General features: G+C 43.6%; 1 protein-coding gene across 39 annotated transcripts in view; it reads left to right on the top strand.

Moving 5' to 3' along the window:
* The window catches only part of LOC148184968 (E3 ubiquitin-protein ligase FANCL-like), a 40,529-nt gene that overhangs the window by 3,962 nt on the left and 13,724 nt on the right, over positions 1 to 22,843 (top strand). For 13 of the 39 annotated variants that reach the window (XR_015771820.1, XR_015771816.1, XR_015771815.1 and 10 more), the window contains exons 5-10: positions 1,567 to 1,664; positions 4,210 to 4,304; positions 6,637 to 6,678; positions 7,800 to 7,868; positions 7,998 to 9,628; positions 11,346 to 11,418. Coding sequence is in view for 10 of the 39 variants with exons in the window: in XM_088051121.1 (XP_087907247.1) it covers positions 1,567 to 1,664; positions 4,210 to 4,304; positions 5,819 to 5,931 (306 nt within the window). In the remaining 29 variants the exon portion in view is untranslated. The other 26 variants (XR_015771808.1, XM_088051128.1, XM_088051127.1 and 23 more) reach the window with 15 other exon arrangements.

Below are 22,843 nucleotides of genomic sequence, written 5' to 3'. Positions count from 1 at the left end.
CTCCGAGAGTTTTGGGTTTCACTTGCAGTTTTTACAGGTTACTGTTCCATAGATTTATAGCTTTTTTTTTTTTTTTTTTTTTTTTTTTTAATAAAAAGAAGTGATTTTGTATATATGCTGTTCATGTAACAGTTGTATAAATATCCTATTTAAGTGACTGTATTCTTTGGAATTTGGAGTATTATAGAAAATTTAGAATCCCAGCGAGGGATCTCAGTATAGAGATCCTCTTTACAGTGATTTTCTTGGAATTCCTGTTATTGTCTGGATGGTAAAGCAGGCTTGTAATTATACAATGGGTTATACAGTCAGTGGGTTGCTGAAGGTGCTTTCACCTGTGTAACAATTTGACAAATACAAGCAGGAAGGGTTTTTTTTTCCCCTAATATTTCAGAGGCTGCTGTTTATTCTTTTAGAAGATTTCCAGGTCTGGGGTTGAAGAGTAGCAAACTCTTTAATAAACATGAAACTGTGACTTCTTATCTAATAGTAAAACATTATTCTATGAACATTCTTCCTGATGAATACTTCATCCAACCTACTTTATTTCAGGAATAAAACAGAGGAAGTATTCAAAACTGCAGCAGCAGTTCCTCCTGGCATTACACTGCTGCTCTGCTCTGCTTTGCTTGGAATGGGCTTGAATAAGAATGTCTATTTTGGAATATTTTACAATAGTTATTCCAATCTATTTGCTTACTTACACAAGCACTCAGAAAATGAGAATGCAGTGAAAGTATAATCCATTCCAAATGGCAAAATAGCAATCCTCAGTTACTGCAGAGAATGAAAACACTGATGATGGTGTGGGAGAACTGGGCAGAAATTATTGTTAAACTTGTCTTACAAATTATATTTTCATTTAAATTTATTTTATTTTAAATTATTAATAATTTTATTCTAAATGTCATAAATGTTCTGTAAGCATAATTTTAACTTAAATGCACTTTTAGAGAACAAGTAGCACAACACAACTGAAACACATGGTTAGGGCTTATTTTTCGCAGTGATGTTAACTTTTCAATAAAAACTTATTTTTGAGACATTACTACATTCTTGATGAGTGTCTGTACCAAAACTTACTCTAAGGGATCCTGTGATGTTGAAACTGAGAAACTGATTTTGGTTTTTGATTGCTATATAAAGTTTATATATATATATATAAAATATGGGAAATATCATAGATGTGTTGTCCTTTGTGGCAGCAGAGCCAAGGAGACAGCTGTGGGCTTAATAGAACCTTATTTTGAAGTGTTCTTTCAGTCAAGATGCTTGACTTCAAATTTATTAGCTGAAAAAGAGGCACAATTGATATTTGCATCTGAAGACTCTGTTGTCAACATCTGTGGGTTTTTTTAAGTTGCAGATGTTTTCATTACCGGTATCTGAAGTAATTTATCGAACAGCTTCTTTATCTGCTTTAGCTGGAGGCTATAACAAAACAAATGCAGTGTACAGTTAATTTTACATAAGCTTAATATTTCTGAATTAATTGCAAAAATAACTAAATAGATGCAAAAATATTGAAATTGCCCTTAACGATGTTTTTAATGTTCTTTTAAACAGGAAATTGCTTTAAAAAACACACAAGACCTGCACATCTCACGGCCTCCAGAATACTACTCCTGTCTTGTCAGAGATCTAGAAATACTGGGCTGGAATAGGTATGATTATTTTAGTTCTTAACAAACACCATCTTTAGAAATCTATTCCTCTTTCGTATTTGTGAGTTGAACATATCAGATGTGCTTGTTCTGTTCATTTACTCTATTCAGAAACTGATTTTGCTTTGTTTTTAAATTAAAAACACCCAACAAACCTGTATCAACTGAAGGGATATTTTCTGTCTCAAATAACTAAGCTGAAAGATGATACTCTACTAGGAGATCACTTCTTCTTTTACCTATAAACTACGGGTATATTAAACACATTTACTGTTAATATTAGTAGTTCTCTTTTTCCCTATTTTGTACAGCTAGTTGTGACTATTGCTATAGATTATGGTTGACCGTCATGTACCTTTATGTTTGAATAAAAACATTTCATATGTTTTCTAGAATTAGAATAATAACTTTTTAAGAACCTGCTTTTAAGAACACAAGGATCTTCTTAGAGGAATTTATTATTTATTCCACAGAAAGGTAAATCTACCAAAAAAATTAATGAGTGGAGGGGAGAATATGAAAAACTCAACCCAAAACTTGAACAAGTGTATATTGTGCTAAATGAAATAAAGAAGCCTTAGTTGTAAGAACAGTTTTGAGTTTTCCCATCTGATTTCTATATAGATAAACAAGATGTGACTAACATTAAGTGGGAATTTGTTTTGAGGGCCCACTTTTATTTAACGTATGTAAAACACCCTTGTGAAATCAGCCAAAGATTGTGTCGGCGATTGCCATTGTTAATATGTAATTGTGCCGTATTCTATTTAAGTTTCACAGACTCAAATCTGAGAATATCAGGTAAAATTTCTTAAACACATGGGAAATAAATTTTCAGTTATGTTTGTTCTCCCAAAATGGATGAAAAACAAAAACACCAACCAAAAAACAAACAAACAAAAAAACTCAAACCCAAAAAAACCAAAATCTTGAAGAAAGGTTGGAGAAGTCAGTGATTAATCAAAGGACTACGCTGCACATGGGGAATCACATCGGGTTTACTCCGACATGGAAGCAGGATCACCTGAACAGGCAATGTGAAGTCCATTAGCAAGTCACACCTTTGATTTCGGAGTGCTTTTAACACTAAAGTGACTCTCTAAGAGACCCTCTTAACTGAGACTGCTTGTGAGTTGTAAGTGATGCTTTATTTGCTTGGCAGTTAAAGAACATCCTGCAATGATCTTTCAGCAGAACTGCCTGTGTTTGGTGCTGGTAGTGAGGAGCAATCACTGCTCACACCTTGAGCTTTAGTTAAGGATTTTTTTTAGGAAAAACCCTTGCTTGTTCTGTACCCCAGATTTACTCATTCCTAGCAAGTTTTGGGACATGCTGAAAGCTGACTGCACCCAAACCCACCTGAAAATTTGGAAGTCATTGGCTCTTCTAATACTTCCCCTTAATGAAACTGGTTGAGTCAGTGACAATTTGCCTGGGAAGGCAAATTATCAACTATAAAACACCTTTAGGACTGTTATCACCCTCATGGGGATTCATAAAGGTTGCCAATATCTCTTAAGTCCATGTTGTCTCAAATCTCAAAGCTCTTTTGCTTGATACATTGCCATTAATTTCATATGGAATATCTTCTCCTCTTGCCTTCTCCATTTCCAGGGAATCCTGCCTGGTCCTATGCTCTCAGTCATTCGTCTGTCATGCTGGACTTCAGAGATTTACCTGAGGCTTTCCATCTTTATGCTGATTCCTTTTATTCCTTTTTTTGTATTTTTCTTTTTTTTTTTCCCTCTGATAAAGTGATGGAGCGCCTAGAGAGGTATAAAAGTCTGTTTAAGTGAAATATCACCTTATGTACACAATTCCATATGTGTTTATACAAAAAGTGTGACTTTAAGCTGAAATAATCCAGCCTTTTCTTATAAATCAAGATTGAAGTGGTCCAAACAAGATGAATGTCAGAACAAGTAAAATCCCTGACACCTCAGCAGCATCCTTTGAATTTTTCTGTTTTCCTTTGCTGTGGATCTTTGGAGCAGAGTGCTGCAGGCTCCAGTTGTGCTTTGGTGTGGACACTGCTGCATTTTTCACTGCAGTATCTGTGCTGGGCCTTAGCTGCTGGTTCAGGAAGCAGTAGATGGAAGGGTGGTATAGAGGTAGTTTCTCATCTTTATAAAACTGGTACACTTTCGAGGTAAAGTTGGAATGAAGCAGGATTAATGATTTTTCTCCCCCAGTGAGAGAAAGAATCCTCTAATTCTTTCTAAGTATATCAAGTTCACCTGGTTCCAGCTGAATGACACTTTTATCAAGACTTGTCTTTCTTTCAGCTGTTGTGGAGAAATAGTCCCAGAAATCTGCAGGTCTCTTTAATATTGCAGAGCCCTGACACATGCTGTAAATAACCCAGAGATATATGACTGCATTAGGCATGAGGCCGGTGTATTAACAGCAGTAAATCTGCAGCAGCAGAAATGCTTGGCATATAGGATTCCCTCTGATTAATATTTGTAACAGACTAATCAGAGTATTGCAGACCTTTCAATCTGCACTTCTGGCAGGGCTCTGAGAGTTTTCTTCTCTATTCCAGAGTGGCCTATGTGGACACTGGGCTGACCACAGTCAAGTTAAAAGCTGAAGACTTGTGGTTGACAGCATCTCATCACTCTCAAGTTAAATGCAAAGGTAAATTGATGTGGGACAAAATACCTTGAGGCTGCCTTGAAATAAATCCATTTTTCCTAATTCATTAGGATTTTAGAGGATTGGTTTGTTTGCTGGTGTGTCTGTTCTGAAAGGTGATAGGTCAATTATATTTTCCTTATTTGAGGGTTTTCAGACTAACTATATTTAAAATTAATATTGGATTATGGTTATCTGTAAGATGCAGTAGTGCATCACATGAAAAAAACTTTGATATTGCACTAATTTTACTGGATTGCAGACAAAGCCATCTGGGAGACTTTCCTTCATTATCACTCCATCCAGAGACTGTGCGTAGAACAAGAATTAGAAGATGTTGGGTTGGTTATTAACAAGTCTTGCTGTTAAAGTCAGAGATGTAAAGATTTATGAAAAACTGAAGTCAGACAGAAAAATTATTTCTTTTTAGTCTAAATAAATGTCTCATTTTGACAGTACTTGCAAATCAAACCCCTGGCATTTGCAGAAAGAGAACAATTTTAATTCTTCCTGGTACTTATCACTGAACTCAAGTTGCAACGTTTCTTCATAGACTGTCTCATTTCAAGGCATAAATCTCTCATCAGAGACTGTGAATATCCAGGCTGTGTGGTGACAATTGCTTGTGAATAACTGTTGTCTTCAGAAAATCAGTCCAGGGGAAAAAGTGATCTAAAAGTGTCTGGGTGTTGTTGTTTGGGACTATCTGTGGCCCATCATCTTGAGTTATAATCTTGAAAGCATGAGGAGGGGGCACAGTATTGTAGAATTAAATCCCACCTTCACAGGCATCCTATTCTTTTAGAAACCAGGAGTTTTTCAGTCTTGCATAACATGAACAAGCTTCCCCTTTGAAAGGGGAAAAGGAGGGGAAAAAATACCATTAGGGAATGACTGTTGCTCAAGTGGATTTTTAAAAAGAGTAAAACTGTTCTACATGCAGAGAGTAATGAGTGCATAATTAATTTGCTAGTCAGTCCATTATTAAATACACTGATGGAAGAAATCCATCAGGAAGTACAATTATGGTCTATTTAATGTGCAAGGAGAGGAACCAGGTTGTGTTGTTTATAAGGGATAAATACAACGCTTCATGTGACACTAGAAATTACGTGCAGCCTGTTGCCCTAAGGCTTTCTTGCTCTTAGGACAACAGAAGTAAGGTATTTTTACTGTTTGAAAGTATAAAAATGCAGGAAAAACTCACAGTGCAATATTCTTTTTTCCCAAGCAGCTGTCACGGTCAAACACTGACACTTGTGCATTGGCTGGTTCTGTTCAGCCTTAACTTAGCACTGTCCTGAGAGAATGGAGGTTCTCATTTTCTGTCCTTGTACAGACTTGTGGGGTTCTTTTGATCATAATAAAATAGGTGAATATTCTTCATAGCAGAAGAAAGCACCATCTAACAACTAAAGATGTATGTAATAAAAAGATTTGATTATCAGACTTGTCTGTTTTAATAAGTAATCGTCTTTTTTCTTTTTTTGCTTCTTTTTTTTCATTTTGTTTTCAAGTGTTTTCGATGATGAAGGATCAATTACCTGTCCTTTTGAAACCATGTCTGGCATTTAAACTTGCCAGACAAAATTTGTGTGTGAAACATTGTTTTGATGGCGTGGGGATTTGATTTGCCTTTGTACGCACAGACACTACATTTGAGAAGACTTGGCTGAAGTATTTTTTGGGAAGGCATTTCTTTCGATAACATACTTTTATTAAAGTGTGTTTATTTTTGTTATGCTCTTTCTTTGATTAAGATCAGTGTAGGAGCATTTCAGACCCCAAGGCTTCAAATAGGCCACTGCAAGGGTTTGCCTGTTGTGTAATAATTAAGACACTTTGGTAATTATCTGAATGATCTGGCAAAGGGTATGAAAATGCTTTCTCTAGATAAAGTTAGCTGCATGCTCAGAAAGCCAATATAAATATTGTATTCAATAATTGTTTAAATTGTCCTAAAGAATGATAGGATGATTTCTGACACACACATTTGATTGTAACTGTAATAAGCTAAGGTGTTATCAAACATTTTATGGCTGTTTTTTTTTTTTTTTAAATACAGCCTTTTAAAAATTTTTCACATTGTTCTCTCTTAATTTGGCTTAAGAGTTTGTTTTAATTTTGGTTCTATGTTCACTCGTCTCTTTCTAAATAGTTAAGTAGTCTAGATTACTTTCAGTTTTAAAAAACAAAACATTGCCAATCAGAACAAATAGTTTAGCTTAAATAAAAATTAGTTACTGATTAATTGACTGTTTGATTTTTAAACTTTGCTATCCAGTATGGGTAATTGAGGAGAAATTTGTAAAAATATTTCATGCTTTGTCTTAAGGTTTCTTTAATGTGCCTTTGTGACCACTGAACATGGAAAACTGTGAGTCTGCTGCCTTTACTAAATACTGATATTATTGTGGTAAAGTTGTTAGAATGTTGTTAAGTTAGTTTTTGTTAGCAGGTGATAGCTTAAAATATATCTTTTCCCCTCTTTTAGTTGTGATTCCCCCCTGCCCCCCCCCCCCCCCCCCCCCCCCCCCCCCCCCCCCCCCCGCTTCTCATTCTCCTGTTGTTTACCTGAAGTCAGGTTACCATGGTTACTGAAGTTTTTCTCCTCAGCTCCACTGTGAGAGGCCCCAGATAGAGTAAAGATAAGACCCTGCTGGCGTTTCCAGCTGCTTGAAGTTTCGGTAGCCTGGGAAAGTGCAGGGGTGGTAACAGAGAGAACTTTCTTTCCAACACGCAAGTTTTACCTCTGAGCTATGGCAAGGCCTCTGAGCTATGGAAGCTGGGAAGGTGTGCTTACCTTCCATTCCTTTCCCCCCTGAGTTGCCAGGAAACAAGCCACCCCCCCCTCTCTCCCCCTCTGCCCCTCTGTGGAAGATACTCCTACACCTTTGTGGGCATTTGAAGAAGTTGGTGTCTGTTATTTCTTACCTTGGTGTGGGTAACCTTGATTTGTAGAAAGTTTGTAAGATGTACTTACTGAGAAAAATAATTGGTTCTCTCTCTGATGTTCCCTCCCTCCGAGAATCCCTGTTAAAAGAGACCCCCCCCAACCCCAAATCTTTTGTCTTTCGCCCTTTGGATTCCCCTTCACAGAAATAAACTGTGGAATGTAAACCAGGGAGAGAGTCCCCCCCTGATTTCTTTTCTTGCTTTATAGACTCGAATTCCTGAAGAAAATCAGTGAACCCCACAAACATATGCTGGCTCGAAACCGGAGTGAGGAGAAACCTCCTCACTGAGCCAGCCGGGCCACTCTCGGGAGGCTTGAGTCATGATATATAGAACATTTGCATGTAGCTTTCTTCTTTAAATGATAATTAACATTCATAAGTATTCCTGAAAATGTTTTGCAAACTGTTTCCTCTCAGAGCCAAATTCTCAAAATCCTTTAAATGCTCATATTTTGTTATCAAATTTGGAAGCTGAGTATGTCTGACTTTAAATTGCTAAGAAAAATAATATCCCAAACAGTATTTTCTTTCCCTCCCTCAGTATCCTACAGAACCACCAGATTGCCTTGTGGATTTTCCTGTTCCATTTGCTGTTTCCTGGATGCCACAGGTAACTACTTGTCCTGGTTTAGGGCAAATTTGGGAGAAAACCTCCAATGGGGCCTCTTTCTCCCACCCCGCAACCGGTTTGGGAAGAGATTTCTCTGAGAGAAGTGGAAAAAGCCTGTTTATTTCACAGGCACAGCACTACCCAGCACAACAATGAACAGTATCAAATTACAAAACCTCTCGCCGCTCTGAAGAGATGACAAACTTCAGAGGGTCTCTTTCCTATGGGTGTTCGCTCTGTTATCAGTCCCTCTGGCCCTGGAAAATGACACTGCCCAGGCTGGGCTCCCGGTAGTCCACGGGTGCAACACGTCTCACAGTCATGAATAACCTGAGAAATGCTGTTCATGGGTAGATCCACCCCTCGGCCTCGTGCCCACTTATAGGTGGCATCTCTACCCTGATGACCTGAGGCATCATGAGCCCATCGGGCTAGGAACAACTCTCCCTTACGTTCCCAATCCAAATCCATCTTTGACACTTTACAGAAGAAATGCATTTAAGATATGCTTCTACCACCCAAGGCCTTGGGAAAATGAAGGTCAAAGCACGTGCAGCTCCCTTTATGGGTCAGTACAGTACTGTGTGATCCATCACTCTGTTCCAGGGCCCTGGAACAGAGACTATGAGCTTCCACCAAAATAAAGAGCCAAGCAACAGGGGAAAAAAAGGGGAGGATTCAGTGGGGGCTGATTGCAGATGAGGAAGAGAGTGATGAACCCACTTGATCCAAGTCAGGTATTTACAACTCTGCACTGCTGCCCTGGAATGGAGGAGGCCCTTCCTCTGGGGAAGGGGACAGGTTCAGAAGAGCCTTCCTGGAAGACTGAACCTGAGTTCAGCTGCTCCAAGAAGGAAGCCCTGGGGAAAAGGTTCCCTTGTGGAGGCAGAGAGCTGATGGAATGAGAGGTGCTCAGCTCCAAGCTACCAGCCAGGCTGCTGGGTGGCCGCGGTGACACTGCTGCAGCCTTCCTGTGGCACTGTGCAATGAAAGCCTCCTGTCATGACACAATCAGGAATGCACTGAGCTACTGGGAATGATGGAAGAGAAATCAGGGTGGAATTGGCGCAGGTCCTCAGACTTTGGTCCGACAAAACCGTTCCCATGTGCTGTGATGCCACCAACTGCTCCAGAGAGCTGGACCGAGCAGCTGCCAGGACCTTCCCAAGACACCTGCCCCAGCAGCTGGGTACTGTGGGCTCCGACAGACACCAGTACTCGTTAAAAAGGGGACAACATTCCTCTCACATGAAATTTTGCTTAAAGGCAATGCAAAAACAACACTCTGAAAGCCAACTGCCAGGACTGGCTGTGAAGTTCACTGAGACTCTGATCGATTGGTGCGGTTAGGTGGGACAAAGGGAGTGAAAAATACACCTCCTTGCTGAGAGAGGTGGACAATCACTGACCCGCCACCTACCCCAAGCCCTAGGCAGAGGAATCTCAGTGATGGCAGGCAGCTGTGTCTCTTGGGTAGAAGAGAAGCAGTTTGAGAGCAGAAAGGTACAAGAAATCTAAGAGAATCATCTGAAAGCAGATTTGTCCCACAGCAGGGCCAGGGGAGGGTATGAGCCTTGGAGCTTTTTGGCTTAGGCAGCAATTTCTGTCACAGTGGTAACCAACTTCTGACCATTCCACACTGCCTTGAACTGTTCTGGGACAGGAAATTCAGTAAAGTCCCCCGCCTCGGTGGGGATGAGGACGTTCATCTCCAAGGACTTGGCACTGACGATCTCGCTGTCGAGGGAGCTCTTGCTCAGGTAAACGTGGCACGCATCTGTCTTGTTGATGGAAATTGTTGGCACTTTACCCATGACCTGAACTTTAACATCCCTGTTGATGATCTCTACAATGCCCACCACGTCATCAAACACCAAAGCCAGCTTCTTGCAGTCATCGAGGGTGATGGAGTTGATCTTGCCTTTGATTTGGAGTGTACCGTTTGTGCACTTGAAAATATATGCTACCTGCTTCAACTCTGTGTCACTGGTGACCAGGTTGGTGGCATTCTTCTGGTTTTCCACTCTCTCATGCCACATGCTGAGCACCAATAAAAGTATTTGTCCTGGTTTAGGGCAAATTTGGGAGAAAACCTCCAATGGGCCCCCACCCTGGGAAGCAAACCCATGTGGCCCCTTTCTCCCACCCCCCAACCGGTTCGGGAAGAGATTTCTCTGAGAGAAGTGGAAAAAGCCTGTTTATTTCACAGGCACAGCACTACCCAGCACAACAATGAACAGTATCAAATTACAAAACCTCTCGCCGCTCTGAAGAGATGACAAAATTCAGAGAGTCTCTTTCCTGTGGGTGTTTGCTCTGTTATCAATCCCTCTGGCGCTGGAAAATGCCGCTGCCCAGGCTGGGCTCCCAGTAGTCCACGGGTGCAAGTTCCCGGTGCTCCCCCGAGTCCCCAGTCCAGAACAGGTTCGATCCGTTTCAAGGAAAAGGGAAAGAAAACAGTCCAGGAAGATGTCTCTGCTTTGGCTAGTTGGAAAGCCAAGGCGATCTGTCCCTTGTTGTCTGTCTGTGCTGTAGTCAAAACCCCATCCTGGGATGCGGGGGGAGCAAGCACAGTCTCTGATAACAGACTCGGTGCTTCTTCTCCACTCACTTTTACTCTTAGATGAAGTTTTAAGGATACAAAACCTATTTCTGGGCTAGGTGGACAAATGGGGATACAATTTAACATCACACTCACCCCAGGACATTCCACTCCTTATCCCCATATCGTCAACTTACTGCCAAAACTAACATTCCAACTCTGCACATATATACATGCATAAAAGCTTCCCCTCCGTTCCACCCAAAAAATATGCAAGCAATATATCCATCATGCCCCTGTCATGTCCCACACCAAACTACTGAATCCAGGCCCCACGCTGCAGAGCTGCAGGATTCCCCACTCTCTCATTTTACTCACTCAAAGCACCATCTTTCACCTGCTCATACCTTCAACTTACACATTTCCTTCTATTTCATGTCTGCGTGGTTTAATGTATAGACAACTGCAGTAACCTTTTACCCAACGATCAGGTCTCCCTGAGGTACACATCATGTTCCATCTCTCTGCATTATCCACCATGTGCAACCTGGTCCTTGAGCAAAGGCAGCCCCACAAATGGGTTTGTCTCTGCTCAAGGTAGAATTGACCCAAACTGTCTTCCGTAGCAGACCTCTGACATGTACCACTGGGACTTTATCTAATACATGCAAAGACTCAGACCGGGCAGGACCTGCTCGGTTGGTGGAACCTCTGGTGTTGACTAACCAGGTGGCCTTTGCTAGATGTTGCTCCCAGTTTTTAAAAGATCCTCCACCCAGTGCTTTTAAGGTGGTTTTTAACAGTCCTCTCCACTTTCCCAGCTGCTGGTGCATGGTAGGGGATATGGTACACCCACTCAATGCCATGATCCCTAGCCCAGCTGTTTATAAGGCTGTTCTTGAAATGAATCCCACTGTCTGATTCAATTCTCTCAGGGGTACCATGCCTCCAAAGGACCTGCTTTTCAAGTCCCAGGATGGTGTTACGGGCTGTAGCATGAGGCACAAGGTAGGTTTCCAACCACCCAGTGGTGGCTTCTACCATCGTGAGCACGTAGCGCTTGCCTTGGCGGGTTTGGGGCAGTGTGATGTAGTCCATCTGCCAGGCTTCCCCATACTTGTATCTGGACCACCGCCCACCATACCATAGTGGCTTCAGCAGCTTGGCCTGCTTGATCATGGCACACGTCTCACAGTCATGGATGACCTGAGAAATACTGTCCATGGTTAGATCCACCCCTCGGTCTCGTGCCCACTTATAGATGGCATCTCTACCCTGATGGCCTGAGGCGTCATGGGCCCATCCAGCTAGGAACAACTCTCCCTTGTGTTACCAATCTAAGTCTGTCTTTGACACCTCTATCTTTGCAGCCTGATCCACCTGCTCATTGTTTCGGTGCTCTTCATTAGCCCTACTCTTGGGGACATGGGCATCTACATGACGGACCCTCACAGACAGTTTCTCTACCCTGGTGGCGATGTCTTTCCACTCATCAGCAGCCCATATTGGTTTTCGCCTACGCTGCCAATTGGCCCTTTTCCACCTTTCCAGCCATCCCCACAGAGCATTGGCCACCATCCATGAATCCGTGTAGAGGTAGAGCTTTAGCCACTTCTCTCTTTCAGCAATGTCCAGGGCCAGTTGAACAGCTTTGAGTTCAGCAAGTTGGCTTGATCCACCTTCTCCTTCAGTGGCCTCTGCGACCTGTCGTGTGGGGCTCCATACGGCTGCTTTCCACTGCCGGTTCATCCCTATGATGCGACAGGAACCATCAGTGAACAGAGAGTAGCGTGTTTCTTCTGCTGGCAGTTGGTTGTACGGTGCAGCTTCTTCAGCTCGTGTTACTTGTACCTGCTCCTCTTCATCAATGAGACCAAAGTTTTCACCTTCTGGCCACTTTGTAATTATCTCCAAAATCTCAGGGCGATTTGGGTTTCCAATACGGGCATGCTGCGTGATGAGGGCGATCCACTTGCTCCATGTAGCGTCAATGGCGTGGTGGGTAGCAGGAACCTTTCCTTTAAACATCCACCCCAGCACTGGTAGTCGGGGTGCCAGGAGGAGTTGTGCTTCTGTGCCAATCATCTCTGAGGCAGCTTGAACTCCCTCATAGGCAGCTAAGATTTCCTTCTCTGTGGGAGTGTAGTTGGCTTCGGACCCTCTGTAGCTTCGGCTCCAGAATCCCAGTGGTCAGCCTCGAGTCCCCCCCAGGCACTTTCTGCCAAAGGCTCCAGGACAAGCCATTGTTCCCAGCTGCAGAGTAGAGCACATTCTTCACATCTGGTCCTGTCCTGACTGGGCCAAGGGCTACCGCATGAGCAATCTCCTGTTTGATCTGAGCAAAGGCTTGCTGCTGTTCAGGGCCCCACTGGAAAGTGTTCTTTTTTGCAGGTGACCAGGTAGAGAAGGCTCACGATCTGGCTGTACTCAGGACTGTGCATCCTCCAAAAACCTATGGCACCTAGGAAAGCTTGTGTTTCCTTCTTGCTGGTGGGTGGAGACATTGCAGTGATCTTATTGATGACCTCAGTGGGAATCTGATGCTGTCCGTCTTGCTACTTTACTCCCAGGAACTGGATCTCTCCAGCAGGTCCTTTGACTTTGTTCTTGATGGCAAAGCCGGCTTCTAGCAGAATCTGGATGATCTTTTTTTCCTTTCTCAAATACTTCCACTGCTGTGTTCCCCCACACAATGATGTCATCAATGTACTGCTGATGTTCTGGAGCCTCACCTATTTCCAGGGCAGCCTGGATCAGTCCATGGCAGATGGTGGGGCTGTACTTCCACTCCTGGGGCAGTCGGTTCCAGGTGTACTGCACTCCCCTCCAGGTGAAGGCAAACTGAGGCCTGCATTCTGCTGCCAGGGGAATGGAGAAAAATGCATTGGCAATGTCAGTAGTGGCACTTCGCTGCCTTGGACTCCAGCTCATACTAGAGCTCCAGCATGTCTGGCACTGCAGCACTCAGAGGTGGAGTCACTTCATTCAATGCACGATAGTCCACAGTCCATCTCCATTTTCCGCCAGACTTGTGCACAGGCCAGATGGGGCTGTTGAAGGGTGAGTGGGTTTTGCTGACCACCCCTTGGCTCTCTAGTTCTCAGATCATCTTGTGGATGGGGATCACAGCATCTCAATTTGTCCTATACTGCCGGCGGTGCACTGTTGAGGTGGCAATTGGTACTCGCTGTTCTTCCACTTTCAGGAGTCCTACTGCAGATGGGTTCTCTGATAGTCCAGGCAAGGTGTTCAATTGCTTAATGTCCTCTGCCTCCACAGCAGCTATTCCAAAAGCCCACCTGAGTCCCTTTGGGTCTTTGTAATAGCCATTCCGAAGGAAGTCCATGCCCAGAATACACAGGGCCTCTGGGCCAGTCATAATGGGATGTTTCTGCCACTCCTTCCCAGTCAGGCTCACCTCGGCTTCCAACAGAGTCAATTGCTGCGATCCCCCTGTCACCCCAGCAATGGAAACAGGTTCTGCCCCTACATGTCCGGATGGCATTAGGGTACACTGTGCACCAGTATCAACTAAAGCTTCGTATTTTTGTGGCTCTGATGTGCCAGGCCATCTGATCCACACCGTCCAAAAGACCCGGTTTTCCCGTGCCTCTTCCTGGCCAGAGGCAGGGCCCCTCTAGCACTGGTCATCCTCTCCTCCCTGGGCATACATGCTAGAGGTTCTTTCAAGGGGATCATCCTCTTTTCTGTAATGTCTGGCAGTTTGGTCACAGGAGGTTGAGGCTACCTTCACTTTAGTGGAACCTTTCTGGTTACTGGTTCCCTGCCTGAGTTGACGCACTCGTGCTGCCAGGGCAGAAGTGGGTTTCCCATCCCACTTTCCCATGTCTTCCCCATGGTCACGTAGAAAGAACCACAGCTCAGTTCGTGAGGTGTACCCTCCCTCTCTAGCTGGGGGACGCTGGGCTTGGAGTTTTGGGCTTGTGACCCGCACTGGTGCCATATGGGAACTGCTCTTCCTCATCTCTTCCCTCATTTCCCTCATCTCCTCTTTGAGCTCCTTAATCACAGCGGAAATCTTAGCCTGCTGAGGGCCATGGACCATACTGTCGTAATTTCTAAGCCTGGTGGCGACAGAACCCACCGTCTCCCGGTTGTTATTGGCATTAATCATTGCAATTAATGTGGTGTATTCACGTGGCCCTAGATTTGCCAGACTCCAACAACATCTGCCCAGTGCACCTGACTTTGTTGGGGTCATTATCATGCTGTCCACCCCTCCCAAAAAGGACCTCTAATATCGCCACTTCTCTCAGCTCTTGGATCCCTTCCTCAATGGTTTTCCAGCCCCTTCTATGAAAGTGCTCTTCCATTCTCTCTCTGTGGACAAACCTCTCTCTTACACTCATCAAAAGCCGCTCCCAGAGGGAAAGGGGCCCTGGCTCCCTGATGAATACCTGATTCACACCTGAGTCCTGGGTCAAGGGTCCCACATTCCTTGCCTCACCACCATCCAGCTGCACGCCTGTACCCATAAGGTCCCAGACCCAAAGTAACCAGGTTGTATAAGGCTCAAGCCCCCGCCTCACAATGTCTTTTTGTAACTTACGGAGGCTGTCATATGTCAAAGACTCAGTAATGATTTCAACTTCTGGCTCCCCTGTGGGTTGTGAGGGCCCTCCTTTCTTATCCTTATCAACAAGGTGCTGTGATTTCATCTTAGACTTCCTTGTTTCCACAGGGGCAACTGCTGCTGGCTGTGACTGCCCTTGTGGTTCAGCTGGAACCTGGACGGTTGTAACGTCTGTGGGTTCCACTGCTGCACCATCAGACTCTTCCTCTTTGAGGCAGGGGGAGGGTTTCCCAGCAGCTGAGGAAATGCACTCCTTTAGCATCTGGCCCATCTCATGCATCTCCTTCACCAGAACCCCCACCCACTCTGGGTGGTTCATTTCTGAGGTGGGCTGTGGGGCAGGGGCAGGGTCTGGAGAAGCACCCCCTGTCTCTGGGGCTGTGCCAGGTTTTGGGGCAGCATCACTAGTCTCTGGGACTGTGTCAGGTTCTGTGGCAGCGTCCCCAGTCTTTGGGGTAGGTGTCAGGATGCTTATCCCAGTCAATTTCCCTTTGTCTCTGAATGCTAAGTAGAACAGGCCTATCAGCAACACCAGCCACTGTAAGATGTCATTAGCATTCAGAGAAGATTTTAACCCTTCGAAAACTGGCGGGGTAGGCCCAAGGAACTGGGTGAAAGGTTGGGAGAAAATTTCCTCAGCTGTGTTATAAATGCAAAGGCAGATTTGGGTTAAATAAAAACAATTTATTATAAAACAATTTCTATAAAAAAATAAACAATGAGGGAAAACCACAATAAAACAAACAGCGCAGCGCTGGGTGGACAGGGGTCTATACTCAAAGGTATAGGTGTTCCCAAATCCACGCAGGAGGGTAAACTGTCCGGGGTTTTTATAGGGATTTTTAGCCTTGAGGCCAAATTCCAGGCAGGCACCATTCATCAACAGTCCTTGATTGTCGTATGAATTGATTTCCTGGCATTGGAGAATAGAGTCGAATGGACGTCCGGACCGAGTCTCCTCATATGTAAAGAAATTCTGAGTGGCTCTTGTGGTTCAGACCATCCGGATGGGATGGCTGGATCCGGGTTGGAGCCGATGGATATTTCGGCTGGATTTTTCCTTTTGTTTACTTGATGGCTTCCCCCAACGGTAGCCCGCAAGGCGAGGTGTTCGGGTCCGGTGATGAATATCTCGTCGGTGCCTCTCCGTTTTGGCTTGATGTTTCGTGTCCTGCCTATTCTTCCCCGTTGATGGTCACCGAGCCTGTCCTTGTCAGTTTGAGGAGTTTTTTTTCCTGTCAGCTTGATGGGCCGCGTCCTGTCTATTCTTTTGTTGATGGGCGCCGGCTAGGATCGTTATCCTTTGAGTGGGAATTCGTGGCTAGATCTGGGAAGGGCTTGTGTGTCATACTGTACTTTATATTTTATATCATTATTGTTATATACATTTATTTAGATTTTTACGAATTTTTACAAGTTCATTTCTCACAGTCCCCCGCCTAATAATTCATTACATTAAAAATTCGTGTTATTTCATCTAATTCTGCAGGGGAGGACTATAATTTTTTTACTCACATTCATCTTCTTCCCAGTCTGTTAACGAATTCTCACTATATGCTTGTGCCAGGTTATATTTATTTTCAAAAATTCTTTAAGGCTTTAATCACATTTTCGTTTTCTTTTTCCTCCTCTAATTTCATTAGTTTAGAGAGAGGAGTAGGTCTCTCTTGCGCTTTCTCAGGATCAATTGGAAGTGTGGCAATCTGCATTCCTTGCACAACAGAGTGAATTAGTCTGATGAAGCAAGGAATTAAGCAGGGAAGGAAAATGATTCCGGCAACTGAACAAGTGATGAAAAATACTAGCTTCTTCCACCAAGCCCCTTGCCCGAATATCTGGTCTCACCAGGAGGCTTGTAGGATTGAATTCCATTTTTGGACTGGCACATGAGCTACCTTTTTAATTTCAGCAGCCAATCCTTTTATTGTTTCTCTGTAATCGTCTATTTCCATACAACACTCGGATTCGTTGTATCTGCCACACACTCCTCCCTCCTCGGCTAGCAAATAATCGAGAGCTAGTCTGTTTTGGTACACAAAAGCTCTCATTTGTGAATGTTGTTTGGCTAGGAGTTCTAGGGCTTCTGAAGTGTGGTTGGAAACTATCTCTACCACCGCTTGCAACTTGATAAGTCTGTTGAGGAGATAAATGGGGGTTCTGTAACCCCAGCTGCCATCATTTGCCTAAGTAGCGGCCCGTAATATTGAATGATCCTTTTGGCAGGTCATTCTTCCTCGTTCTACTTCTGGTTGCCTCCCGCTATTGGTAGTTTCCGTTTTAATTCTCTCCTTTGTTTGTTTAATGTCTCAAAGAGAGGGGCTCAATGATTTACTCTCTGTTTTAGGTAGAGTAAAGAAAAAGGACCGAATTATTCCAAGTGTGCAGGATCCTTTCTATTTTCTGGGTAGCTCGCTGTATGCCTTTTTCCACATATCCAATATATACTATTAGGAGCTTCCCAACCCTTGTTCAACTTTGCCGGATCATCTCAATATTCTTTCAATCCTATTAGCTCATGGAAGGGATTGGCCCCAGAGTTTTTGTACCAGTAAAGTTCAATTATTTCCATCTATTCACAGTTATTCCCCCGGGAGCGACTCCAATAGCCCGCGGGTGGTTCAGGTTGCCAGGTTTTTGTTTTGCTTTCTGAATTCACCGTGAGTGTGCTTACACACGGGGTATAGCCTACTAAATCAGTGAATTCTTTTCTCTCTGGTCTTTGTTTTGTTTTTGATATTTTAGAGCCTTCTCATTTTTAGAAGTTACTCTGGGGTTAGTTCCTCTCCCTTCCAAGGCTATCTTTCAGCTGATTTTAAACCGCCACAGATCTAACAGTTAGATAGACCTAATTCTGTGGCTATTTCTTGCATTAGATCTATGAAAAGATTCTGGTTGGGGTTTGGCAACCCCCAATTGCTGTATTGTTTCTCTAATTGCTCATAATGTTCACTAAGAGAGTTAAGCCTCTCCTGTTCTAGTTTCTTTTTCTGAGCTTCTGCTTCTTGCCTCTTTAACTCTAGGGTTAGTTGTTTTATATTTTGTTTTCAGGGTCCACCCCTTCCTCATCCCTGGAGAAGCAGAATACTTGGTTGAATTGTAAACATACCCGGTCATCACTACTTTTTAACAAATCAAGGATTATCGGTTCATTATTAAAAAAAGCCTTTTTTTCATGTTTTAAATTTCTACTTTCCCAATATACTTTCCCTCCCATGGTACACATTTTCAAATTCGCTTTATTGTAACATAAAGGGTTAACCGCATAATATGTCAAAAAGGTGGATTGTCTTTTCCCCCCTATCTAGACCGTTTTGTTACATTGACTGCAGATTGGAATTGGGGAAATCATTTCCACTTCTCTCTTATACCTGAAATGGGAATTTTCAGTCTTTCTTTTCATAGGAGTTTTAGACTGCCCGTTCTTAAGCCTTGCCCCTGAGTGGTAACACTGGACCTTCCCCTTTAATTCACAAAGATTATACTGAGTGCTGTTAGACAAACAACGTTCCGGAGGACAGTAGTTAACTATTCGTCTGGTATCTGTGGCAGTCTGACACTGCTCACACTTCCCCAGGAGACGCTCCCCCGGAGGTACTTCGGGAATCATTCTCTCGGCTAAGCACACGGCTAGACTCAGGACAGTCAGGATTCCCCACCGGTGTATCCTTCTGCCTTGCCCTTCGCCCGTATAGAAATATACGGCGGGGATTACCATCTTCTCGGCAGCAAGGATATTCTTCAGGGGCCCTTGTAGTTCTAATGGCGTACCTTCTCTTGAAAGCAGCCCACCGAGACGACTTAATTGTGTCTGTCTTGCTCGGTACCTTGACTGTCTTTTGGCACTCAATTTTTAAAGTTTTTGCTTTGGAGTCTAGTTTACCTCTAATCCCCTTTTGAAAAAGCAGGTACCACTCAGGAGAGTCAAGTTCTAAAAACCCTGCTCGGGTGACAAGTATTAAGAAACGGCTAGTCTCCTCCTGTTCTTTAGTCAGACAATTGGTACACAGTCTCTTAGGTTTGTACTCTCCTCAACAGTGGGTTACTCAAATTTGTTTACAACAAGCACATTTAAAATGTATAAATGGAAAACAATCACAGTTTGCGTTGATGTAACTTATCTGGTCTGCAGTTCTACGATTTTAGAACAATCATGTACTAATTTTTCTGAATAGAAACTGAGCAGGATTTTTTGTGCAGTGGTTTTCAATTCTAAACCGGGTGAGCTGATTAAGATGGCTTCATATTTTAGAAGCCTGGAATCAGTCAGCCACTTCTCTGCTTTTTGCTGCAATATGTTTTTCACATCGTGGGGAGTGTAAACTACTAGGGGAGGAAAAGTTATTTTCTTTGCTTCTCTTATTAACAGAGCTACTGTTACAATTGCTGGTAAACACGTAGGCTAACCCCGACTGATTGGATCTAAGATCTTTGAAGCCTATAGGCTTCCCTTTGTCTGCCCATTCCTGAGTCAGGACTCCCTGTGTTGTTTGTTTACTCACATTCACGAACAACTGGAATTCTTTATTCGTATCTGGTAGAGTTAGTACTGGGGCAGTCATAAGAACAGTTTTTAATTTCTGGAAATTAGACTCATTCTGTTCAGTCTACTTCAGCTTGTCAGTGTTTAATCTTTCATACAAAAACTTCACTTTTTCACTGAAACCCTCAATTCACTGCCTGCAATATCTTAAGAGCCCTAGAATTTGTCTAATTTGCCTTTTTGTTTTTGGTGCAGGCAATGCAAGGATGCCTGCTACCCTCTTCGGGTCTAATTTTTTTCTTTGAGATATCTAATGTCTGAGGTATTTTATTTTTTATTTCAGGCTCTGTGAATTGCAGCTTGGATTTTGATACTTTCAAACTTTTCTTTCTTAGAAAGTTTAACAAGGCAATCGTGCTTTTCTTCACACTCTCTTCAGTTGGTCCAGCTATTAGCAAGTCATCTACATACTGTGAAAGCTTTGTCCTGTCTTCAAGAGCAAATTGGGTTAACATTTGTTCTAAAGCTTGTCCGACAAGGTTCGGAGACTTTACAAACTCCTGGGGGAGGACCGTTCACCTTAGCTGTTGCTTACGGTTTGTATCTGGGTCCTCCCACTGAAATGCAAAATAATCTCTACTCCTTTCATCCAGAGGGCAAGTCTAAAAAGCATCTTTTAAATTAATCACACTATACCACACATCTTCTGGTGTGAGTCTATTTAGTAAAGTATAGGGGTTGGCCACCACCGGGAATCTAGTCCGGGTCCTAGCGTTTACCGCTCGTAGGTCCTGGACTAATCGGACGCTATCATCCGTCTTTTTACAGCCAGGATGGGGGTGTTGTGTTGAGACATGCAAGGCTCTAAAGTATCCCCGTTTAGGAGGCCATCAATTATTTGTTTCAACTCCCTTCTCTCTTTGAATGCTATACTTCAGGGTTTATTTTCTCTTCATTTTTAGGAGTCAACTTAAATATTTTCACTACTAATTCAGAATTTTTAATCAAGATATTAATTCTTAAAGCAACAATCATGTCCCTTCCCAGTAAATTGTAATTTGCTTCTTCTACTAATAGCAAATTCCCTAAGCAAATTTTATTTTCAGATTCTATTTCCACATCTTTTATTATAGGTACTTCAAAGGGGTCTCCCTTTGCACTGATTACAAAAACTTTTTCTCTGCTAGCCACACATCCGTATGGCAATTTCTGCAGGGTACTTTTCTCTGCCCCAGTATCTACAAGAAAACTTACTTCTTGTCGTTAGGGGCCCACTTTTAATTTTATCAAGGGCTTCTTGGATGTTCTGGTCTCTAAATTAAAGAGCCCCTGACACTCTTAATCTTCTTGAAAAATTTTCTCATCTTTTATTCTTTGTTTACAATTCCGCTGAACGTGTCCTACCTTTTTACAGTAGTAGCATTCCGGGGGCTCTCTCCGTGGGGCCGGGGCTGCCCGGTGAGAATCTCGACCTTTTCCGGGTAGTGATTTAAACTTACCCTGCATCTGTTCTTGTTTCTGGACTTCTTTTACCGCTGTTACTAAAATTCTAGCTTGCGATTTCTGCTTCTCATCTTCTCTTCTCATGTACACTTTTTGAGCTTCCCTTAGGAGCTCTTGAAGACTTTTATCTTGCCACCCCTCAATCTTTTCTAATTTCCTCCTAATATCTTCCCAAGATTTAGCAACAAATTGTGTTTTTAACAGAACCTCCCCCATAGGAGAGTTCGGGTCAGTCCTAGAATAAATCTGTAAACTTCGCCGTAACCTCTCGATCCACTCAGTGGGTGGTTCCTCCTTTCCTTGACACTCTTTGAAAACTTTGCTAATGTTCTGGCCCCTAGGGACCGCTTCTCTTATACCTTGTATAATCATGCTCCTTAAATCCATCATGTTCCTTCTGCCTTCCTCCGTCTGTGCATTCCAGCTCGGGCTTGCGCTAGGCCATTTCTGGTTACCTGGCATCCCCTGTGGATTGCGTTTGTCCCAGTCTCTGATCCCGGCTTGTTTAATCATTTCCCTTTCCTCCGGATTAAACAGTGATCTCAGGATTGCTATAAGATCGTCAAAGGTATAAATGCTACTCCCTAAAAATTCATCTAACCTCTCAGCCACTCCGAGAGGGTCATCTAACAACCGCCCCATCTCTTTTTTAAATGCTCTTACATCTCCAGAGTTAAGGGGGACATTCACAAAACTGATCACTCCCGGGGCCGTCGGTACTTCCCTAAGAGGGAGCAACCGGTGCCCCTCTTCACTCTCTCCCCATTCATTATCTATCATTCTCGCTCTTTAAACGGGTTCTACTTGCGGGAGGGGAATTGGTGATTGTGTGTTGCCTCCCTGTTATTAATGGTGGGAATTCTGCCGTCACCCGGTTGAAGGGAGGAGCCCCCTCCGTTGTATGGGAGGGTCCCGGTTGTGGCGGCCGGACCGGCAGGGACGGATAGGGTGTTCCCCAGCCTTGCGCAGAAAAAACCTCCGAGGAGGTTGCTGTGGTTACGGTGTTTACAGGCGGGGAAAGGGGAAGGGCTGCCAGCATTGCTGCTGGCCCCGACTCTCCCGCTTGAGACACACGTATCTCAGTGGGTTGGTCTCGGGGGCCCAAGGGTGCTGTGGGCATTACTTGATCTGCAGAGGAAGGTCCCGCTGGTCCTCGATACGGGGGTGGTAAGTGATCGAGGGGTTCCCAGGACTCAGTTTTCGACTCACGTTTTTCTTTTTGCTTTATTGGGAATAGCCCTACTCTGACATTTACCCAGAGTTTAGCGTATTCCCTCTCCTCAGGATCTGAGGGGACTTTGTTCTCCACATAGGAGAACAACTTGTTACACGTCCATTTTTCAAATGTGCCTAACACTGGCCAAGTGAGGTGACTTCTCAACTCCTGTCCTCCCCAAACCTCCATACAATAATGTATTAATTTCTCCTTTGATTTCCCCTTCCTCTGGGGACAATCTTCCTAGTGTTTTAGCATTCACCCCAAGGGACTTTCCAGTGGGATGTCTGGTGATTCCTCCCCCTGATCGGAGGAATCTTTTCCTGTGCTTCTTCCTTGAAGCTTACTCTTTTTCTGCCCTATACTTCGCAAATATATTCTTACCTTTCTTCGACTTCTCCGTGAGTCGATATCAGTTTCTGCGTTGTGTACTTAGGAATCAAAATTTGCCGATACTCACCTTTCAGCGAGCTGAGCTGAGGTCTCTTGTAATCGGAACTTTTGATTCTTCCCTGGACCTCTCCCTGGGTCCGTTACTAAGAGGGTTTACCAGCCTCGAGCTCGACAAGACGTCCCTTCCCCTCCAAGTACCTTGCGATCAGTTCCCGAGACACCCTTTGGTCTCAGGTTTTACGAGTGT

The sequence above is a fragment of the Pseudopodoces humilis genome, chromosome 2 (genome assembly GCF_049639895.1).
Source record: "Pseudopodoces humilis isolate 2021_Gansu_Grassland_sample_001 chromosome 2, ASM4963989v1, whole genome shotgun sequence".
Taxonomy (NCBI): domain Eukaryota; kingdom Metazoa; phylum Chordata; class Aves; order Passeriformes; family Paridae; genus Pseudopodoces; species Pseudopodoces humilis.
The sequence above is the reverse complement of the archived record's forward strand: the minus strand, read 5'-3'. Positions and strand labels throughout refer to the sequence as shown.